Source organism: Hylobates moloch, unplaced genomic scaffold, assembly GCF_009828535.3.
Source record: "Hylobates moloch isolate HMO894 unplaced genomic scaffold, HMol_V3 SCAFFOLD_23, whole genome shotgun sequence".
In the NCBI taxonomy this organism is placed as follows: Eukaryota; Metazoa; Chordata; class Mammalia; order Primates; family Hylobatidae; genus Hylobates; species Hylobates moloch.
In genome coordinates, this window is record NW_026652298.1 from 37,795,039 (window position 1) to 37,816,967 (window position 21,929).

General features: G+C 55.0%; 1 protein-coding gene across 4 annotated transcripts in view; it reads left to right on the forward strand.

The window, feature by feature from the left end:
• CORO7 (coronin 7) overlaps positions 1-21,929 on the forward strand; it is a 66,850-nt gene that overhangs the window by 10,124 nt on the left and 34,797 nt on the right. For all 4 annotated transcript variants that reach the window (XM_058434128.1, XM_058434129.1, XM_058434127.1 and 1 more), the window contains exons 4-7: positions 3,585-3,655; positions 4,152-4,335; positions 5,323-5,399; positions 15,545-15,595. In XM_058434128.1, coding sequence (XP_058290111.1) covers positions 3,585-3,655; positions 4,152-4,335; positions 5,323-5,399; positions 15,545-15,595 — 383 coding nt within the window. The remainder of the gene's footprint in view (positions 1-3,584; positions 3,656-4,151; positions 4,336-5,322; positions 5,400-15,544; positions 15,596-21,929) is intronic.

The following is a 21,929-nucleotide window of genomic DNA, read 5'->3' on the forward strand; positions in this document are numbered from 1 at the left end:
TTTTTAAAAAAATTTTTTTTTTTTTTTTTTTGAGACGGAGTCGGGCTCTGTCGCCCAGGCTGGAGTGCAGTGGCGCAATCTCGGCTCACTGCAAGCTCCGCCTCCCGGGTTCACGCCATTCTCCTGCCTCAGCCTCTCCGAGTAGCTGGGACTACAGGTGCCCGCCACCACGCCCGGCTAATTTTTTGTATTTTTAGTAGAGACGGGGTTTCACCGTGGTCTTGATCTCCTGACCTCGTGATCCGCCCGCCTCGGCCTCCCAAAGTGCTGGGATTACAAGCATGAGCCACCGTGCCCGGCCTAAAAAAATTTTTAAAAAGTATATAGAGACGAGGTCTTGCTATATTGCCCAGGCTGGTATCAAACTCCTGGGCTCAAGCAATCCTCCCAAGTCAACCTCGCAAAGTACTGGCATTACAGGTGTGATCCACCAGGCCCAGCTAATGTTACCTGTTTTTTGTTTGTTTTTGTAACAGGGTCTTGCTCTGTCACTCAGACTGGAGTGCAGTAGCATAATCATGGCTCGCTGTAGCCTTGACCTCCTGGGCTCAAGCAATCCTCCCATCTCAGCCTCCCAAGTTGTCAGGACCACAGGCGTATGCCACCACCCCTCCAGCTAATTTTTAAATTTTTTTTGTAAAATGGGGTCTTGCTATGTTGCCCAGCCTGGTCTTGAACTCCTGGCCTCGAGATATCCTCCCGCCTTGGCCTCCCAAAGTTTTGGGACCTGGTCGGATTACCTGTTTTAAGTAAAGAGCCTGATGATTCTTATTAAAGTGACCGAGTCATGTGCACTGCCATCCAGTTTTAGAACGTTTCCATCATCCCCAAAAGATCCCGCATGCCCCTTTGCAGTTAATCCATTTCCACCTCGAATACCACAGCCTCAGGCAACAGCTGATCTGCTTCCTGCCTCTGTGGCGGAGGTCTGCAAACTACTGTCATGGCCAGATCCAGCTGGCTGCCTGTTTTTGTAAATAGTTTTATTGAAATGCTGCCACGCCCATTCATTGACTTATAGTCTGTGGCTGCTTTCTTGCAACAACTGCAGAGTTGAGTTGTGACCGAGACTGTTGAGCCCTGAAATCCTAGAATATTTACCGCCTTGCCATTTGCAGGAGACGTTTACTGGCCTCTCCTCTATAGAGTGGCCTCTTTTGTGCATCTCACGTAAACAGAATCACACAATACACGGTCTTTGGAATCTGGCATCTTTCACGTAGCATGTTGTTTTAGAGATACATCTGTGTGGCAGCTTGTATAACAAGTCTGTTCTCATCTAATCTCAGATCTCTTTGAAGCAGTTTTTAAAACAACCCATTTTATAGCTATGAAAACTGAGATTCCTGCCAGGTTAGGAACTTACCCATTGTTATAGCAGGGCCAGAATCAGAACCCAGGTTTTATAGGAGCCTGTGTTTGGGTTTGTCTTTTTAGACACAGGGTCTCTCTCTCTGTCGTCCAGGCTGGAGTGTGGTGGTGCAATCATACTTCACTGCAGTCTCAAACTCCTGGGCTCAAGGGATCCTCTATCCTCAGCCTCCCTAGTAGCTGGGACTGTAGGCACACACCACCATGCCCAGCTGATTTTTTGATGTTTTGTGGAGATGGGGTTTTGCTGTGTTGCCCAGGCTGGTCCTGAACTCCTAGCCTCAAGTGATCTTTCCACCTTGGCCCCCCAAAGTGCTGAGATTATAGGCATGAGCCAGTGTGCCTGGCTTCATGTTTGATTTTTTGATGCTTTTTAGCCCAAGTTGGTGATGCTTGCAAGGTGGTGAGTCCTCTGCTACTAGGGCTGTCCAAGTAGAAGCTGGACCAGGGTCCTGTAGGCAAGTCCATAGCCTCACTGTGGCTGCAACTGTTCAGAGCCTCGCCTGCACAAGCAGCCCTGCCAGGAAACTGCTCATGGGAAGGTGAGCTCCAGCAGCCCCGGAACCTGCACTAGAGGCACCAGGTGCCCTTCTGCCTCAGAGGTGCCGGTGTCGGGAGAAACGGCCAGGCCGGGCTCTGGCTGCTGCCCTGGCTACAGGGGCCCCTTCAGCCTCTCAGCTCAGGGCCGCTCTTCCCCTTCCGCCCAGCGGCCAGGGGGGCAGAGGGTGAGCAACTTCTGGGTGCGTTTCTGATGTCCAGGCTGTGGGGTGGCAGCTGGGGCCCGCTCCAGTGGGGAAAGGCAGCAGCATGTCGTGCTGAGCAGCACAGGTTCTGAAGCCAGCCCTGTCTCTTAGCTGCGTGACTTGAGGCAGTTAGTCACCCTCTCTGGGTTTTGGTGTCGTCATCCTCCAGTAGGGGATGCTGCCGCATCCTTATGAGGATTCAGTGAGGTCCCTGCATATCAACCCCTGGGCACCTGCGGTGCCGGCACACACTGAGCACTCAGATTGCTTAATTATGTCATCACATCTCATTTACGCCTGAGATGCCAGCCCACCTGTGCCAGCTGCTACACCTGCCCAGGGACCTGCTTTGCGCTGCAGGGCCCAGCAAGCACACCCCAGAGTGAGGGCAGCAGGGATTCTGTGGCTTTAGGCCCAGGACTGTTGTGGTCCTGCCAGCTGGGATTCCAGGCCAGGGCTATCCCAAGATGTGCCTGTGCACGTCCGTCCTGTCTTTTCCCTGTCTCCTGCAGCCGGGAGGAAGACAGTCCTGCTCAGCCCTGTTGGGAGGCAGATAGCAGCGGGTGGTCGCTGTGCTCCCAGCTCTGGTGATGCCTCTCGTCCTGTTCACACCCTGAACCCCCGCCACCCTCCATGCCTAGTCTCTACCTCCCCAACCACCCACCGCATTTCCCTCTGGGGTCTGGCTCACTCTGTGCACCCCACCTACCCCTCCCCACCTCTGGAACTGAGCTGTTCGAGTTCTTATTTATTTAATTTTTGAGACAAGGTCTGGCTCTGTCGCCCAGGCTGGAATGCAGTGGTGTGATCTCCGCTCACTCCAACTTCTGCCTCCTGAGTTCAAGCAATTCTCCTGCCTCAACCTCCTGGGTAGCTGGGACTATAAGTGCACGCCACCACGCCCAGCTAATTTTTATATTTTTTGTAGAGACGGGGTTTCACCGTGTTGCCCAGGCTGGTCTTGAACTCTTGAGCCCAAGTGATCCGCCCGCCTTGGCTTCCCAAAGTGTTGGTATTACAGGCGTGAGCCACCATGCCTAGCCACCATTCATGTTCTTTGGTTGCAGAAAACTAAAGCCAACTCCGGCTTGCTTAACCAAAAAGCAATTTATTAGTTGACTCCAGGGGACCTTCCACGACTGAAGGAGCAGCGGGCTGTGCTGCCCTAGGAGGGGTCGGGCTGGGCGGCTGCGTTCCTGCAGGTGCCTGGTGACTCGAGGCTTTCTGCCCATTTCCTGCCAACCTCCTGATGCCACAGCCTTTGGCCACCCTGGGTCAGCAGGGCCCTCGGGGACATATGTCACAGGAGGGGCCTGTGGCGTTTGCCCCCATGGTGTCCAGAGGGGCCTTGTAGACTTGCAGCCTGTTTCTGTGTGCACACAAAAGTGTCACCTCGGAAGCCCTGGGCATTGCTTCATACTGGGTTGGAAACAGGACATTCCAGTGGATTCAGCCATTCCTCTCCCACAGACCTAGTCACCGACTTGGACTTCTCGCCCTTTGATGACTTCCTCCTGGCCACAGGCTCGGCTGACAGGACGGTGAGTGGAGCCAGTTGGAAGAGCTGCTTTATGTCCCAGCCCGTAGTCCAGGGCCTTCTGAGCCCCAGCGCCATCCCCACAGGGCTCTGCTGCCTTCTAGTCCAGCCCCGCCCCACACCCCAGGGCTGCGGGGCTGCTCTGAATTCCTGGTCCCACACTGGCTCCCAAGAGCATGCTTGGAGCCGTGGCTCTGACCTGACCTGGAGCCCGAGGACAGCAGGCGGGGAGGCTGCCAGAAACAGCAGAGCCACTTCCCCGACTCTGGGACCATGCCCTGGGGTCCAGGAGCTGAGATTCCCTCCCTCCTTTCTCAGATGTGGGGTATGCAGCCCCTGGCCCAAGCAAGCTGAGGGGGGTGGGTGCTCCCCCAAAGGCCAAGGTGTGTGGTCTCCTGGAGCAGCCTAGTTTCAACACAGGACCTCACTGGGGTTACGGCAGCTGACTCAAGGCAGTGAGGCCCTCAGCCCTGTGCTCACAGACTTGGTCTTTCCTGCAGGTAAAACTCTGGCGACTGCCAGGGCCCGGCCAGGCCCTGCCCTCAGCACCCGGGGTGGTGCTGGGCCCCGAGGACCTCCCAGTGGAGGTGCTACAGTTCCACCCCACCTCTGACGGCATTCTGGTGAGCGCAGCAGGCACCATTGTGAAGGTCTGGGATGCGGCCAAGCAGCAGCCCCTGACAGGTACAGGCCACCCTGGCCTGCCCTTCCCAGGGCAGCCCCACTCTGGACAACACTCCGTTTCTTTGTTGGCATGTTTAGTAACATAAATTTAAAAACAGATATCAAAGTTTTACACTTACATAGTATAAAAGTCTTAAGATTCTATGAGGCTGTAATAAACACCCCATCTCTCTTTGCTCTCCATAGCCATCATTTTCATCCTCTTAGCTGTTTTTTTTTTTTTTTCTGTTGTTTTTCTCCATTTAAAAAAATAATGGCTGGGCGCGGTGGCTCATGCCTGTAATCCCAGCACTCTGGGAGGCCGAGGTGGGTGGATCACCTGAGGTCAGGAGTTCAAGACCAACCTGGCCAACATGGTGAAACCCCGTTTCTACTAAAAATACAAAAATTAGCCGGGCATGGTGGCAGGTGCCTATAATCCCAGCTACCTGGGAGGCCGAGGCAGGAGAATTGCTGGAACCCAGGAGGCGGAGATTGCAGTGAGCTGAGATTGCGCCACTGCACTCCAGCCTGGGTGACAGAGCAAGACTCCGAAAAGTAGTGGGAGCTAGGACTTCACCATCTTTTTAGGGGAGCACAATTTAACCTGGAACAGGAGTTGCAGAGGATGTCGAGAAGTATTTTAAGACCTCACACTAGCGAGGGAGAGTATACATGGCAAGAGTAGAGGTTTAAGGCAGGAGTGACCCTGTTGGGTGGGAGCTGTGTTGGAAGTGAACCTGGGAGGGATGAGAGAGCCAGGCCAGGAGCAGGGAGCCTCGGAAGGTAATTGAGTGATGTATAGCTGCACAAAGTTGGGGTGAAGGAAGCAGCCTGTGGTGCGGGGGAAGCCTGTCTGGGAGAAGCTTCTACCCTTGCCCCCTTGGCTGAAAAGGACCCTCGTAGCTGCTGCCTTTGCTCTGGGAGTTCCCGCCAGCAAGGCCCTCCCCCACCCACTTCCCTGGTGCCCTCACTGCCCGGGGCCTGACTGTGACTGCTTCTCTGCAGAGCTGGCGGCCCATGGGGACCTGGTGCAGAGTGCCATCTGGAGCCGGGATGGAGCCCTGGTGGGCACAGCGTGCAAGGTGAGCAGGCAGGCGGGGATTCCCTGTGGGGCTCTGTGCAGGCCTCCTGGCCTGGGACCCCCTGGGCTGGGCCTTCCAGGCTTGTTGTTTAGGGGGCAGTGGAGCCCTGAGGTCAGGATGGTCATCTGTGTGCCCTGCCCCCTAGCTGCCCCTCACACCCTTGCTCACGTACATCTGGAAGCCCTTACCTTGCCTGGGCCCCTGTCAGATGAGAGTCCACGCTGGTCCCTGGTTTGTGCCCTAACGTCCCCACCCTCAGCCAGCCTCCTCTGGCCGCCTGTCTGGTCTGTCTGAACCGCCAGCCTTTCTGCGAGACTCTTGTTAAGCAGCATTTGGCCGCAGGTGCTGGGCCAGGCCCCAGTTGCTAGGGAGGTGACTTCTGTCAAGGACAGTACAGACAAGAGGACCTGTGACCGGGGCTCTGCAAGAGGGACATGGTGCTTTGAGCTGGTTGGACAGGCCAGGGATGCGTGGCCTCAAGCAGGGATCGGGGCTAGGACAGGCAGGTGCAGGGCAGGCGGGTGCTGGGTGGTGAGTAAGGGTTGTGCCTATTGCCGTAGGGGTAATGGGAAGGCAATGAAGTGTTAAAGGCCAGAGTAGGGCAGATGGTGCAGTGAGGGGAGTGGATTTGCATTTGGAACCACGTGGACAGTGCGTGGCAGGAGGGGCAGTGTCTACAGGGGGATGTGGGGCAGCCTGCAGGGAGGTGACAGCTGTTCTCTGCCAGGAGTGGGGAGACCTTTGGGAGGAGGTAAGCCAAGTATTGGAGAAAGGTTGGGTGGGAGGTGTGGCGATCCCGAGGCAGCAGGAGAGGCCTGTCACTGGGACGGGGATGTGTTGTGGCAGGGAGGGGGCGCTAGAGGGGCACCTGGTGTGAATGTTCTGGGCAGAGCCTCTCCAGGGTGGCTGCAGCCTTGTTGAGCTGCCGGCGGTACCGGGAGGTGTCAGTGGAGTCTGGGCCCGGAGAGGCTCTCAGCAGAATCCGGCTGCAGGTGAAAAGGTCCCATTTGTTTGATTTGCTGACCGCACAGTGCTGCCCCCAGGAGGGGATGAGAAGAGCTGCAGGGGAGGAGGTGGGAGGAGGAAAGCTAGGACTGGGCTGGGGCCTGAGACCAGGGCCAAAGGGCTTCCCTAGGGAGGCAGCCGTGGGTACCACCAAGGGTCTCTGAAGACATGTCGGGGTTGCTGGGCACCCATCAGGGCCCTTCTGAAGGTGTGCCGAGCCTGAAGACACATGAAGAATGGCTGAGAGGCCTGGGAATGGAGCCGAACAGGAGCTAGCAGGGCAGGGAGGCCAACCAGACCTGAGCATCCCGCCCCAGGGCTCTGCATACTTGGAGGGACCCTAGTCTAACTTTCTTTTCTGTACTCTGCTTTTGTGGAAGCCACATCTCCCAGTCTTTATCAGTTTTTCCTTTGTGGTGTTGTTGAGCAAAGAGTCCCAAGACACTGGCCTGAGCTCTGGGGGCCAATAAGGCCCCCAGGGAGCCCCTTCTGGGGCGACCTGGTATGCGTGCTTTGACCTAACCCTGCTGGGGACGGCTTCCCAGGCAGAGTGGGCTCGAGGCCGGTCCTTGAGGGATGAGCCCTGGCTGAGAAGGAGGAGATGGGCGTCCCAGGCAGAGGGGATGGCCTAGGCAGTCTCAGCAGGACTCAGGGATGGCTGCCTTGAGACCGTGACGTCTCTTTTCTTTGAGAAACTGTCTCTGCCCCTCTGTCACTGGTGTGGTGGTCCAGGCCCTCCTCCTGGGGGTCCAAGCCCTATTTACCATCACAGTTGTGCAGGGAAGGACAGTGAGCAGCCCCATGGGCCACCAGCTTGGCCACTCTTCTCCTTGCTTGCTGGTGTCTTGCAGGAAAAGTCACAGGAGTCACAGTACAGAGGAGCTCCTGCTGCTTCCCTCCTGGATGTGTTTTCCCCCACTAAACGCAGAGCTTAAAGGTGCAGGGACGAGAAGCAGACATTTCCCAAGTGGGCCGTGGGAGTGATGCTTAGTGGAACGACACCGCCTTCCTTCCCCTGGTTCCTGGACCTAGGAATTCCCCCTGCGGGCACGCAGCATTGCCTCCAAGCTGCACCTGTCACCACAGTCTAGGGCCAATGGGTACCTCAGCCCTGGGTCGGCTGCTGCCTTCTTTTGCTGTAGAGGGAGTACATCGGGGTCCTGGTGGGAGCATCCTACACTGCAAACCCTGGCAGTATGGAGCCGGGAGTGGGGGGCGGCCTGACTGTAGTGGGGCAGCCGGTGATGCCTATGAGTGTGCAGAGAGCGAGGGCTTGTCTTGAGCTGTGGCTGGAGCTGCTGGATGGGCCCACCCCACAGCAGGAGCGAGCCTGAGCCCCTCTTTGCAGTGGCACCTGGCTCTGGGTTTATGCACTGCAGCTGCTCATGCCACGGGCTGCCTAATGGGGATGGGGTGGGGGGGTCATGGGACTTCCCACCAGAGTGTGCCCCCGCCCCCGCCCCATCTCCTTCCTGGCGGGGAAGCCTCCGTGCCCCTGATTCCCACTCCTGTCCTGCCGCTGTGTGAGCAGGTCTGCCTCCCAGGACCACCAAAGCCCCCTCCTGCTCCCCTCAGCTCCTCCCACTGGGTGAAGGGGCCTCCCGAGCTGGGAGAGAAGGGGCAGGAGGCCGCCAGGGGGCGCGCTCTCCTCACGGATGGCCCATCCCGGCCTGCTGCGCTTCTTACTCCCGGCAGGGTTGAGCCTGATGAGCCGGGGAGGACGCGGCCTCTGCAGCCCAGTTCCTCTCCGCTGAGCCAGAGCAGCCTCAGTGCCCACTCTGAACCCTGGTTTGGACCCTGCGTTAAGCTCCTGCAGCCGGTGGCCCAGCTGCCCTCATGGAGTGTGTGCTGTGAGTTCCGCCCTTAGCCCCAGCGCCCAGCCCTGCCCAGGGGTGGCGCTGTCCGCATCCTCACAGTTCACAGGGCTGGGCGGGTGGCCAGGCGCTGGCTCACGCCTGTAATCCCACCACTTTGGGGGCCAAGCAGGCGGATCACCTGAGGTAAGGAGTTCGAGACCAGCCTGGCCAACATAGTGAAACCCCTCCTCTACTAAAAATACAAAAATTAGCCAGGCATGGTGGCACGCACCTGTAATCCCAGCTACTTGGGAGGCTGTGGCAGGAGAATCACTTGAACCTGGAGGCAGAGGTTGTAGTGAGCCGAGACCACGCCATTGCACTCCAGCCTGGGCGACAGAGCAAGACTCCGTCTCAAAACAAACAAACAAACAAACTAAAACCTCAAAAAAAAAAGAAAGAAAAAAGAAACCATAGGGGGCTCGGGGGCTTGCCCATGTCATAGGTGGTCAGTGGTGGTGTTGGCATCTGGACTCTGGCTGTCGGTCTCTGCAGCTGTGTGGGACAGGAGCAGCCCTGACTGCTGGATGTCGTGTCCTGCCCTTCATCTCTTGAGAACCTCTGTCACTTGCTGTCCCCTCTCTCTGTCCTTGATCTCTAGTTGCTCTGTCTGGCCCGCTCTGTCATTGTCCTCTGTTTCTGTCCCTCTCTGTCCTCTCTCATCCCTCGCTGTCCCTCGTGTTCTCTTTCTGGTCTCTGTCCTCTGTCTCTCATCCTCCTCTCTCTGTCCCTCGCCATCCCTCTGAATCCGAGGTGTGGAGTAGTGGAGTGTTAAGAGCCAGTCCCTGGACTGTACCTGGTGCCCGCCTGGCACGTAGCAGGTGCTTGGTAAACTGCAGCTGGCAGGGCTTTGCCAGGAGCAGCATAAAACCAGGGCCCTGCCGCGGCAGACCAGGGAGACCTGGCTTTTGAGGCCCTCTCCAGACAGGCCTCCGCCTCTGCCAGCCATGCGTGTGCCCACGGCCCCCTTGGTTCCCACCATCTGCCTCACGTGGCCTCTCCTCCCCCAGCGCCACACACCAGCAAGCTCCTTTCTCCACCTCTTTGCTCATGCTATTTTACCTTCCTTGAATGCCTTTCTCTTCCCAGCACAAGCTCTGTTTGACCTTCCATGACCAGGTCTAAGTTCTACCCCGCGGTTTTCCATGACAACCTCCAGGCCCCAGAGTCCAGCACTTAGCCTGGAGCTTGGTAGTAGCAGAGAGGCTACTCATCTCCCAGGGAGGGGTTGCACATGGAGCGGGAATTCACTTGGTTTTCCCCTGCATTTCTTTTTGTGTTGTTTTAATTGATAGACTATTTTCTAGAACAGTTTTAAGTTTACAGAAAAAGTGAGCAAGTTGTACAAGGATTTTCCATATTCCTTACCTCCTCCCCCAGTGTCTGTGATGAACATCCTGCGTGAGTGTGGTACGTTGTTTCAATTGAGGAACCAATGGTAAACATTATTATTGTTATTATTGCACTACCGGAGCGCAGTGGTGCGATCTCAGGTCACTGCGATCTCCGCCGCCCAGGTTCAAGTGATTCTCGTGCCTCAGCGTCCCGTGTAGTTAAGACTATAGGTACGTGCCACCACACTCGGCTAGTTTGTTTGTTTGTTTGTTTGTTTGTTTTTGAGACAGAGTCTCACTCTTGTTGCCCAGGCTGGAGCGCAATGACGCGATCTCAGCTCACCGCAACCTCCGCCTTCCGGATTCAAGCGATTCTCCTGCCTCCCCCTTCCGAGTAGCTGGGATTACAGGCATGTGCCACCATACCCAGCTAATTTTGTGTTTTTAGTAGGGACGGGGTTTCTCCATGTTGGTCAGGCTGGTCTCGAACTCCTGACTTCAGGTGATCTGCCCACCTCGGCCTCCCAAAGTGCTGGGATTACAGGTGTGAGCCACCGCGCCTAGCCTAATTTTTTGTATTTTTAGAGATGGGGTTTCATCATGTTGACCAGGCTGGTCTCAAACTTCTGACCTCAAGAGATCCACCCGCCTTGGCCTCCCGAAGTGCTGGGATTACAGGCATGAGCCACCATACCCGGCCTGATACATTATTATTAACTAAAGTGCACAGTTTACATGAGGGGTCAGTCTGTGTTATATGTTCTATGGGTTGTGACAAATGCATGACGTAATGTAACCACTATATGGAATCGTTTCACTGCTCTAAACATCCCCTGGATTCCACCTATTCATCCCTTCCTCCCTCCTCCCAGATCAGTGCCAAGCGCTGATCTTTTTGTCATCTGTATGTTGGAGTTTTCCGGAATGTCATATAGTTGGAATTATATGGTTTGTAGTTTGTAGCTTTTCAGATTGGCTTCTTTCACTTAGCAATGCATTTTTGTGGGCTAATAGCTAGTTTTTAAAATTGTGGTAAGAAAACACATATCATAAAATTTATCTTCTTCCTCTTTTTTTTAGCTTGCTGCAGCCTCAAACTCCAAGGCTCAAGCAGTCCTCCCACCTCAGACTCCTGAGTAGCTGAGACTACTAGCACATGCCACCACGCCCAACTACTTTTTAAATTTTTTGTAGTGACAGGGATCTCACTATGTTGCCTAGGCTGGTCTCAAACTCCTGGGCTCAAATGATCCTCCCGCCTTGACCTCCCAAAGTGCCAAAATTCACCATCTTAACCATTTTTAAGTGTACAGTTCGGTAGTGTTAAGTATATTTACACTGTTGTGAAACAGATTTGAGAATTTTTTCATCTTGCAGAACTGAAACTCTATACCCATTAAATAACAGTTCCCCTTTGCCTTACCTCCCAGCCCCTAGGAACTGCCATTCCACTTTCTATATCTATAATTTGACTACTTTAGATGCCTCACATAAGTGGAATCATATACTATTTGTTCTTTTGGGGCTGGCTTATTTCTCTGAGCATAATGAAATCCTGCATCGTCAAGGGTTACTCGTTGTGGTGGCGTGCAGTAGGATTTCCTTGCCTTTGAAGGCTGCATAGTATGCGCAGACCACATTTTGTTTATCCATTTATCCATCAGTAGATCTTGGGTTGTTTCCACTTCTTGGCTATTGCGAGTAGTGCTGCTATGAACATGGGTGTGCAAATATCTCTTCATGGCCTGCTTTCAGTTCTTTTGGATATGTACCCAGAAGTGGGGTTGCTAGAAGACGTGATAGGTCTATTTTTAATTTTTTGAGGAATTGCCATACGGTTTTCCATAGCAGTTGCACCATTTTACAATCCCACCAACAGTGTGCAAGGGTTCTAACTTCATGTACCCACCAACACTTGCTTTATTTTTTTTTTTTTTGAGATGGAGTCTCGCACTGTCACCCAGGCTGGAGTGCAGTGGCGCCATCTCAGCTCACTGCAACCTCCGCCTCCTGGGTTCACGTGATTCTCCTGCCTCAGCCTCCCCAGTAGCTGGGAATACAGGTGCACACCATCAAACCTGGCTAATTTTTGTGGGTTTGTCTCTTCGCCAGGTGAGTGCAGTGGGGATCTCGGTCATGCAATCTGCCTCCTGTTTCCAGCCTTCTCCTGCCTCAGCCTCTCCCCGCCACCACGCCCGGCTAATTTTTTGTATTTTTAGTAGAGACGGGGTTTCACCGTGGTCTCGATCTCCTGACCTCGTGATCCGCCCGCCTCGGCCTCCCAAAGTGCTGGGATTACAAGCGTGAGCCACCGCGCCCGGCCTAATTTTTGTATTTCTAGTAGAGACAGAGTTTCACTATGTTGGCCACACTGGTCTTGAACTCCTGACCTTGTGATCTGCCCATCTTGGCCTTCCAAAGTGCTGGGATTACAGGTGTGAGCCACCACACCCAGCCTTGCAATTTTTTTTTTTTTTTTTTGAGATGGAGTCTCACTCTGTTGCCTAGGCTGGAGTGCAGCGGCACAATCTCGGTTCACTGCAAGCTCCACCTCTGGTTCTTTCCTGCCTCACCTTCGGTATGGACTACAGGCCCCACCACCCTGGCTAATTTTTTTGTTTTTTAGAAGAGTATCTCCTGACCTCGTGATCCGCCCGCCTCGGCCTCCCAAAGTGCTGGGATTACAAGCGTGAGCCACCGCTCCCGGCAATTTTTGTATTTTTAGTAGAGACCGGGTTTCACCATGTTGGCCAGGCTTGTCTCTGACTCCTTACCGCAAGTGATTCCCCCCTGCCTTGGCTTGGCAAAGTGCTGGGATTACAGGCATGAGCCACCGTGCCCGGCCTGACACTTGCTATTTTAAAAAATGTAATAGGCATCCTAATGGGTGTCAGGGGATATCTTATTGTGGTTTGGATTTGTATTTCTCTAATGGTTAGTGATATTGAACATATTTTCATATGCTTTTTGGCCATTTCTAGATATATATTTTTAAAATGTATATTTAAACCAGGCCTGGTGGCTCACACCTGTAATCTCAGCACTTTGGGAGGCTGAGGCAGGATTGCTTGAAGCCAGGACTTCAAAACCAGTCTGCTCAACATAGTGAGACCTCATCTCTACAAAAGAAAAATTAAAACATTAGCAGGGCCTGGTGGCTTGTGCCTGTGGTCCGAGATACTTGGGAAGCTGAGGTGGGAGGATCGCTTGAGTCCAGGAGGTTGATTTGCAGTGAGCTGTGATTGCACCGCTGCCCTTGGGCCTGGGCAACAGAGCGAGACTCTGTCTCAAAAACAAACAAAAAAGGCCAGGCACAGTGGCTCACACCTGTAATCCCAGCACTTTGGGAGGCCAAGGCAGGCAGATTACCTGAGGTCAGGAGTTCGAGACCAGCCTGTCCAACATGGCAAAACCCCGACTCTAGTAAAAATACAAAAAATTAGCCTGGCGTGGTGGCATGCATCTGTAATCCCAGCTACTCGGGAGGCTGAGGCAGGAGAATCGCTTGAACCCTGGAGGCAGAGGTTGCAGTGGGCCGAGATTGCGCCACTGCACTCCAGCCGGGGTGACAAGAGTGAAACTCCATCTCAAAAACAAACAAAAAAAATACGAAAAGAGAGAAATGTCCATTGATGGACTTTGCCATATTGCTCAGGCTGGTCTCAAATTCCTGGGCTCAAGTGATTCTTCCACTTTGGCCTCCCAAAATGTTGGGATTACAGGCAGGACCCACTGTGCCTGGCCTATGGTAGCTTTTTTGTTTTTTAGATGGAGTCTCAGTCTGTTTCCCAAGCTGGAGTGTAGTGGCACGATCTCGGTTCACTGCAAGCTCATTGTAACCTCTGTCTCCCAGGTTCAAGTGATTCTCCTGACTCAGCCTCCCGAGTAGCTAGGATTACAGGCACATGCCACCATGCCCGGTTAATTTTTGTATTTTTGGTAGAGACGAGGTTTCACCTTGTTGGCCAGACTGGTCTCGAACTCCTGACCTCAAGTGATCTGCCGCTTAGGCCTCCCAGAGTGCTGGGATTACAGGCATGAACCACCTTTCCTGGCCCTACTTACTATATTTTCAATTTAAGACGGGTTTATTGGGATGTAACTCCATTGTATGTTGAGGAGCATGTGTATTTCAAGTTTTTTTTATGTGTAGTGGTGCAAACGATGTTGTTTTTCTTTTTTTCTCTTTTTTTTTTTTTTTTTTTTTTTGTGAGACGGAGTCTCACTCTGTTGCCCAGGCTAGAGTGCAGTGGTGCAGTCTCAGCTCACTGCAACCCCTCTCTCCCAGGTTCAAGTGATTCTCCTGCCTCAGCCCCCTGAGTAGCTGGGATTACAGGCACCTGCCACCATGCCCGGCTAATTTTTTTATTTTTGGTAGAAATGGGGTTTCACCATGTTGACCAGACTAGTCTCGAACTCCTGACCTCAGGTGATCCACCCACCTCAGCCTCGCAAAGTGCTGGGATTACAGGCGTGAGCCACCATGCCTGGCTGGTGGTGTTTTTCATTTCAAATTCCAGTTGTTTACTGTTTTTCAAAATATGAAAACAGAAATCTGTGCTGAATGAAACAAAATAGACCTGTGCTAAAATGTAAAAAGGAAAAGTTTACCAGCCCCCATCTCCCCGCTCTTGGTACCCAGCATTAGCACACCGGCCTGTGTTAGTCTAGACCTTTCTCCTTGCTCAGCAAACTTGTAAAATGTATGGGCTATATGACAGTTGCGTATCAATAAAAACAAACAGGATCATGGTCACACAAATGGAGATTTTTGTTGATTTTTACCACAGTAGAATCACACTATGCCATGTTATTCTACAATTTCCTTTTTGCACTTAATTTATTATGGCCAAACATGGTGGCTCACACCTGTAATCCCAGCACTTTGGGAGGCCGAGGCGGGTGGATCACCTGAGGTCAGGAGTTTGAGACCGGCCTGGCCAACATGGTGAAACCCCGTCTCTACCAAAAATACAAAAATTAGCCAGATGTGGTGGTGGGCGCCTGTAATCCCAGCTACTCGGGAGGCTATGGCAGGAGAATCGCTTGAACCTGGAAGGCGGAGGTTGCAGTGAGCCAAGATTGCACCACTGCACTCCAGCCTGGGTGACAGAGCAAAACTCTGTCTCAAAAAAGAAAAAAAAAATTATTATGGCCCAGCCTGTAGTAGTGGATACAGATTGTGCCCTGGTTCTTTATGCATGAATGTTTGTGTACACACACACACACATGCACACACACAGAGATTGTTCCACAGAAAGAAGGTCCTATACAAAGCATGAGTGTTTTATTTCAGTACATTTTTTTCTGATTTTTGTCTGTTTCCATCTTCCCTTTGGATAATCTGAATCAGTAACTGCTGAATGGATGGTTCGGAGATGTAAGCTCGTCTTCCTTGTTAGGTGCTAAATTCTGTAAGTGCAGAAATGAGGTCGTCGTGTGAGCCTCTCCAGGCTGGGCCTAGCACAGGGCTGAGCATGTGTGGGGCTCTGACAGCCTAGAGTTTGGTTCTGGACCTCCGTTTGTCTGTCTGTGAGGGGTCATGGTGATAGTACCACTTCAGAGGGTAGTTGGAAGACTAGGAGGGGTCGAGTGTCTGGTATGCCTGACGTGGAGTAGGTCTCAGGAAGCTGAACACTCCTCACAGAAAACTGGGGGACTGGGTGGTGGTTGCTGCTGTGCGGAGGAGGAGGAACGGGGCTGAGGAGGGATGCCTTGGTGTGTGATGCCAGCCCTGCCTGCTGGGGATCGGCTGCTCAGAGCCGGGGTTGGGGGTGGGGAGGGACAGGCTGGCCCCCAGGGACCCTCCAGCCCCTGGTGTGTGATGCCAGCCTTGTGTGCTGGGGATGGGCTGCTCAGAGCTGGGAGTTGGGAGATGGGGGGAACAGGCTGGCTTCCAGGTACCCTCCAGCCCTAATCGCAAGTGGTTTCCTCCTCTCTCCTTTTCCAGGACAAGCAGCTGCGGATCTTTGACCCCAGAACAAAGCCGCAGGCCTCTCAGGTGAGTTGTGTGGGCAAGCCGGGGTGGGTTGAAGCCTCCGCTGAGGCTGAGGACCCAGTGGTTCTAGCAGGTGGAGGTAGGGGCAGGCCTGGGGTCCTGGCAGACATGTTCTGCAGCACCAGGGGTCCCCAGGAGGTGGGCCACCACTGCTGGGAGCTCTTCCTGTGAAGTGTATTGTGGGTCCTGGGAGGGCCTGGCTTTGATCACAGGGTGGCAGAAGCTAAGCTTCCCCCAGGCTCTCCACGGAGGCCATCCTGTGGCTTCAGGCAGCGATCTGAGATTCCCACTTCCTTCCTTTGAGACCTTCACCCTGGCATGGTCAGCAGAGACCAGCTGCAGAGGAGCCAAAAAGAAATAGCCCCTGTCCTCTGTAGGAAGACCCTGGGTGGGACCTATCAAAACGTACAGGGTCCAGGAACTGAGCGTGTTCTGGTTTGTGTCTGTGCATGGAGTGTGTGTGGCCATTTCAGTTCCGATCAGGGAAGCTGGAACCTGGCTCATGCTGCAGGCATCCAGCCACTGGGACACCGTTCATTCGCCCTACAGAGACCTTGTAGGCAGGAGCAACAACCCCGGGACAGGGCCCTGTGTCTGGCTCCATAAACATTGCCTGTGCTAGGCAGGGAATGTTTATGGAGCCAGACACAGGGCCCTGTCCCGGGTAGTTGCTGGGGGCTTCTCTTGCTGGGCTGGTTTAGTGCTTCCCTGAGTAACTGGTGGGGGAGCAGAGGCCTGCGTAATGCCAAGGGGGCAGACACAGATGGCCTGAAGGAGGACGGGCTTGTCCGAGGGGTCTGCACGAGGGGTGCTGGGGGATACAGGCCCGTGGTCACCTGGGCTGTGGGAAGCCATTAGAGAGTTTTTTTGTTTTGTTTTGTTTTGTTTTGTTTTGTTTTTTTCAGACGGAGTCTCACTCTGTCGCCCAGGCTGGAGTGTAGTGGCATGATCTTGGCTCACTGCAAGCTCCGCCTCCCTGGTTCACGCCATTCTCTCGCCTCAGCCTCCCGAGTAGCTGGGACTACAGGCAACCGCCACCACGCCCGGCTAATTTTGTTTTTGTGTTTTTAGTAGAGACTGGGTTTCACCATGTTAGCCAGGATGGTCTCGATCTCCTGACCTCGTGATCCTCCCTCCTCAGTCTCCTAAAGTGCTGGAATTACAGGCCTGAGCCACCGCGCCCGGCCGCCATTAGGGCGTTTTAAGCAGGAAGTGCGATGAGTAGATTTACATTTCTGTTTTTTGGGTTGGGGGGATGGAGTCTTGCTCTTTCGCCCAGGCTGGAGGGCAGTGGCGCAGTCTCGGCTCACTGCAATCTCCGCCTCCTGGGTTCAAGTGATTTTACTGCCTCATCCTCCTGAGTAGCTGGGAATACAGGTGCCCGCCACCATGCCCGGCTAATTTTGTATTTTTAGTAGAGACGGGGTTTCACCATGTTAGTCAGGCTGGTCTCGAACTCCTGACCTTGTGATCCACCCTCCTCGGCCTGCCAAAGTGCTGGGATTACAGACGTGAGCTACCGCGCCTGGCCATGGATTTACATTTCTAAAAAGAACTTTCTAGAAGCTGAGGAGGCTTATTCCCTGAGGAAGGTGAAGTTTAGGGTCCTACTGTTAGCTCAGGAGAGGAGCTCCCCAGCAAAGACCTAGGACCATCACAGATACCCCCTCCCCATTTCTAGGACTTTTTCCCCACCTGGGGTCAAGGGCAAACCACCAGGCCAAACCAAACTAGCGGTAGCCTGGAGCCCCAGAGACCCCTACACACACAAGACTCAGGAGAGAAACCCAGTCACATGGAAGATTGCAACTTTTTAGCCCAAATGGTACAGTCAGTTCCATTTTTGTCCAGCTGAAGACCGAGAGGACTCCCATTTAACCAGTGAAACTAGCCGGGCAGAGTGGTTTTGGCCACACCCTGGTCGTACTTGCTGGTGAGGCTGGCTGACCGCTTCGTCATGTGGGACCTGGGCCTAGTAGATGGTGGCTCTCTGTATCTCAAGGCAGTGTGGGTGTGTGCGGTATCCTCACTAGGTAGCTTTCTTTGACTTCCAAAGCCTTTGCCCAGAAAGCGGGGCCCAGGCTCAGCTTGAAGGCGCCACGGAGGCTTCCCCCGGCCCCCTTCACTTTCTCAGGTTGCACTCTCCTCTCCAGAGCCCAGGGCACTGCTGGGGCACCTATGCTTCTGCCCCTGACCTACCGGGCATGGCTCTGAGCCAGCTCGCTGGGCCCACGTGATTCTTCCTCTTCTTCCCTCCTCCGCCCCCTCTTTCCAGCCCTCCTCCTCCTCCTCTCCCCTCCTCTTCCAGCAGGGCTGGGGGCGGTGACTGATGCCGAGGTGGGGATAGGGTGGCTGCTATCCAAGGGGCTCCCAGCTCCTCGAAGAGAGAGGGAGAGGATCTGGTTCTGGAAGGAGCCCCCCTGCGGGGCTTTGGGGCGAGGAGACCTGGGAAGAGCGTGGGTGGCTCCCACCCCTTCCAGCTGCTGGCTGGGGCCTGTGCTCGGGCCCTGGTGCGGAGGCAGCAGGCCTGGAATGCCGCTCTCCGTGTGGCCCTGCCCCCCACTTCCGCCCAGGGCATCTGGCCCACACCTGGCTTCTATTAGGAAAACCGCTGCTGGCAGCCAGGGCCGGTGTGAGCCGAGGGGCCGGCTCGAGGGAGAGGCCTTCTGGGAGTGCCTTCTCTGGCAATCCTTCCTGCCTAGTGGGGTGTGGCTGGGGGTCAGGGAGCGGGGCCGCCTGCCCTCCATCCAACCTCTGTCCTCTGTGGGTCCCACCCCACCTGAGCCCTGGTGCTGTCCGGGAGCCCAGAGTGGGCCAGGGAGTCCGCCCTCCACTGTCTTGTTGGAGCCCTGCCTCAGGCGTGAGCTTGGAGCAGGGGACCCTGGGGAGCCTCCTCCTGCTCACACCCCTGCTTGGTTCTTAGACTGCACGTATGACCCTTTGTTATGCACCAGGCACTTGGCATATTCCACTTCCTCGGAGGTGTAGACCCCAAGGATTGGATGGTTCTGTGGCTTCTCCAGGGTCCCACCTCAGGGTGACAGAGGCAAGCTCGCCCCTCTGATTGCAGAACCCCCAGGACCCCCACTGCTGCCCCTTCCCTTTACAACTGGCCCAGCTGGGGCTGGGTGAGGCCCTGGAGCCCAGGCTGTTCGGGGAAAGTGGCAGCCCCAAATGAGTGTCGAGGCCTCAGAACCCTTGTCTGGGCGGGAGGGGGCCCCACATTGAGCCCTCTAGGAATCCTAGTGAATCAGACAGGCCAGTGGGGGGTGGTGAACCTCAGAGGAGGGAAGGGGGTAAGTGGGGGAGTCTTACTATTGAAGCAGGTCCCCTCACCCCAGCAAGGAGCCAGGGCTGCTCCTGGAACCATCCTGCCCTGCACAGGAAGTGTTGCCATGGTGATGAAGGGGCGGGCATGCACCTCCCCTCCTGCACCCCTTGCTGGGCTGACACTGCTCCTGCCCTGCCACAGCCCCTCCTGTTCTCAGAGCCAGGTGGCAGGGGGCCCTCTTGGGGCTGCAGGGTAACAGGATGCCTGGGTCCCAGCTGCAGCCCCTGTTCTTGCCCCCTACCCAGGAGAATGAGGAGCTGGGGAGAGGGCTCTTTGAGGCTTGCTGAGGCTGGCAAACGGGTCTCGCTCTGTCGCCCAGGTGGGAGTGCAGCGGCACCAACACGGCTCACTGCAGCTTTGACCTCCTGGGCTCAAGCAATCCTCGTGCCTCAGCCTTCCTAGTAGCTGGGACTACAGGCACGCACCACCACATCAAGCTAGTTGGGGTTTTTTTGTTTTGTTTTGTTTTGTTTTGTTTTGTTTTTTGTTTGAGATAGAGTCTTGCTCTGCCACCCAGGCTGGAGTGCAGGGGCACGGTCTCGGCTCACTGCAAGCTCCGTCTCCCAGGTTCAAGCGATTCTCCCGCCTCAGCCTCTAGAGTAGCTGGGATTACAGGTGCCTGCCACCATGCCCGGCTAATTTTTGTATTTTTGGTAGAGATGGCGTTTCACCATGTTGGCCAGGCTGGTCTTGAACTCCTGACCTCAGATGATCCACCCGCCTCGGCCTCCCAAAATGCTAGGATTACAGGCGTGAGCCACTGTGCCTGGCCTGGTATTTGTTTTTTTAAGAGAGAAGTTTTCAGTTTGTGGCCCAGGCTCTTCTGGAACTCCTGGGCTCAAGCCGTCCTCCCATCTCAGCCTCCCAAAGTGTTGGGATTATGGCAGGTACCATTGCACGCAGCCCACCTCTCATTTTTGATACTGGCGATCACTCCATTGATGAGGAGTTATAGGGTAAGGGGTGGGCCACTGACGCCCTCCCTCACCTGGGGGCTTCCTGTGGTCTCTGGGCAAACTGAGGTAGGTGTACCCACAGTGGGGAGTGGCTGGGCGCAGCCAAAGCTCTTACCTGGAACTCCGAAGCCTGGGCTGAACGCTCCAGGGAGCAAGAGCTGGCCCAGGATGTTTGCTGGAAACCAGAGCATTTCTGGGGCAGCTGCGGTCCTGGGCGGCTGCTCCTCCCTTCCCTGCTGCCTCCTAGCTGCGACTTTGTGCAAGCCTCATCACCACTCTGAGCCTCACGTCCGTCTTGTGCAGGTGGAGGAGACAGCTGGGGCCGGGCCACTTTGCACCATGGCTTCCTCTCTCTGTGCCTTTGGCTTCCCACGTGTGAATTAGGAAGGGGGGAGATACAGGCCAAGGGTGTCCCACCCCTAGCCTTAGCCTGTGCCCCTAGGTGAAAAGTGCTCAGTGGCAGCTCCTGGGGGACCCTGCAGGCTTGGCCCAGCCTCCACCTCCCTCGTCTCCACCTGCTGGCTGAGCGGGTCTCTCTGCTTCCAGTTTCCAACTCTTTGCAGATGCCAGTTTTCATACCTGGCTCACGCCTGTCAACCCTCCCAGCCTAGCGGGAATGACGCTAGGTCTTCCCTCACTTACACTCTGACGGTACCCTGCTATCACCTGTGAGACATGCACACTTGACACGTTTCAGACACAATCCTGGGCCTTCTACAAGCGTTCCCTCTTACTCCTTGTGGCCATCTTCAAAAGTAGGTCCTTCAGCACCATAGGAAAGGTTAAAAAAAAAAAAAGTAAATTCTGTTACAGTGCTTTTTACAGACATGGAAACCGAGGCACAAAGCCAGTGACTGACCCACCATGGGAGGTGGCCAGGCTGGGGCTCTCCTGGGTCCACCTCCAGAGCTTCCTCCCCTAACACCATGCGGCTCCCCCATGGCATGCACAGTCACATGGAATGACACACTGATTTCTCTTTGGCCTACATCTGCCTCCCCGATGTGTCTATTCCACGGGCACGGGGACTTTTCCCATTTTGTTCACCATGTCATCTAGAATAGTGTGTGGCTCAAATATCCGTATGACGAGAGAACAGATGAGTGAGGGGCACTGCTTCCCCCCAGCACCTGTCCTCTATCTGAGAACCATCCGGCCCCACCGCCAGCTCCTAGCACAGTTCTGGCCCCTGGGAGGCCTTGTGTGTTTCTTGAATGAATGAGTGACTTTTGGACAAGCTAAGTCCACCTGGTGGGCTGCACACACAGAGATAATTGCACGCCAAACACCAACGAGAGGGCAGGAGCCTCAATGACACTGTGACCCTCTCCAGGTGTTGAGGGCAGAGCTGGCCAATGGCTGGACCCTTGTCCTGACCTGATATCGCCTCTTACGTGGAGAGAGGGCAGTGGGGCCTTGGTTCTCAGGCTCCAGCCCCAACTTCCTGTGCTGGCCACAGCCTGGTGGGAAGGGAACAGTGAGAAAAGCCCCTCGAAGGACGGGACCTGGAGCCGTTTCCGATGGTCTCCCACGCTGGAGTCGGCCTCCACGGGCTGGGGAGGGGGCCCTGGGCCAGCTCCTCGCAGGCTGCTTCCCTCCCTCATTCATTCCCAAGGAGATCGTGGGAAGCTCGGGGGAAGCTGGCCGTGGTTTGGGGTGAGCTATTTTTGGTAACAGGGTCCTTCGTCTCAGGCTCCAGGGGCCAGGGTGACTGGGAGGAGCTGTTTGCATTTCCTCTGGCCCCTTCAGCTCCCCACTGCCAGGTCCCAGGAGGACAGGGCCCCACCCACCATGTGAGCTTCCCTCTCCTCCCAGGGGCTGGGAGCCTTCCTGCTGGCAGCTCCAGCACCTCGGGGGGGCCAGGGGAGGCACTACTTGGCGCTCTCTGGACGTTGCCCAGAGGTGGGTCCTAGGCCCTGCCTCTTGCCTGGGGCGGCCGCAGTGATCCTCAAAATCCCCCGATTTACACGGCGCTTTGCCACAAGCCCTGCCCTTCCACATGGCAACAGCCCTGGGAAGCGGGTGGCACTGCACTGTGAGCCCCTTACAC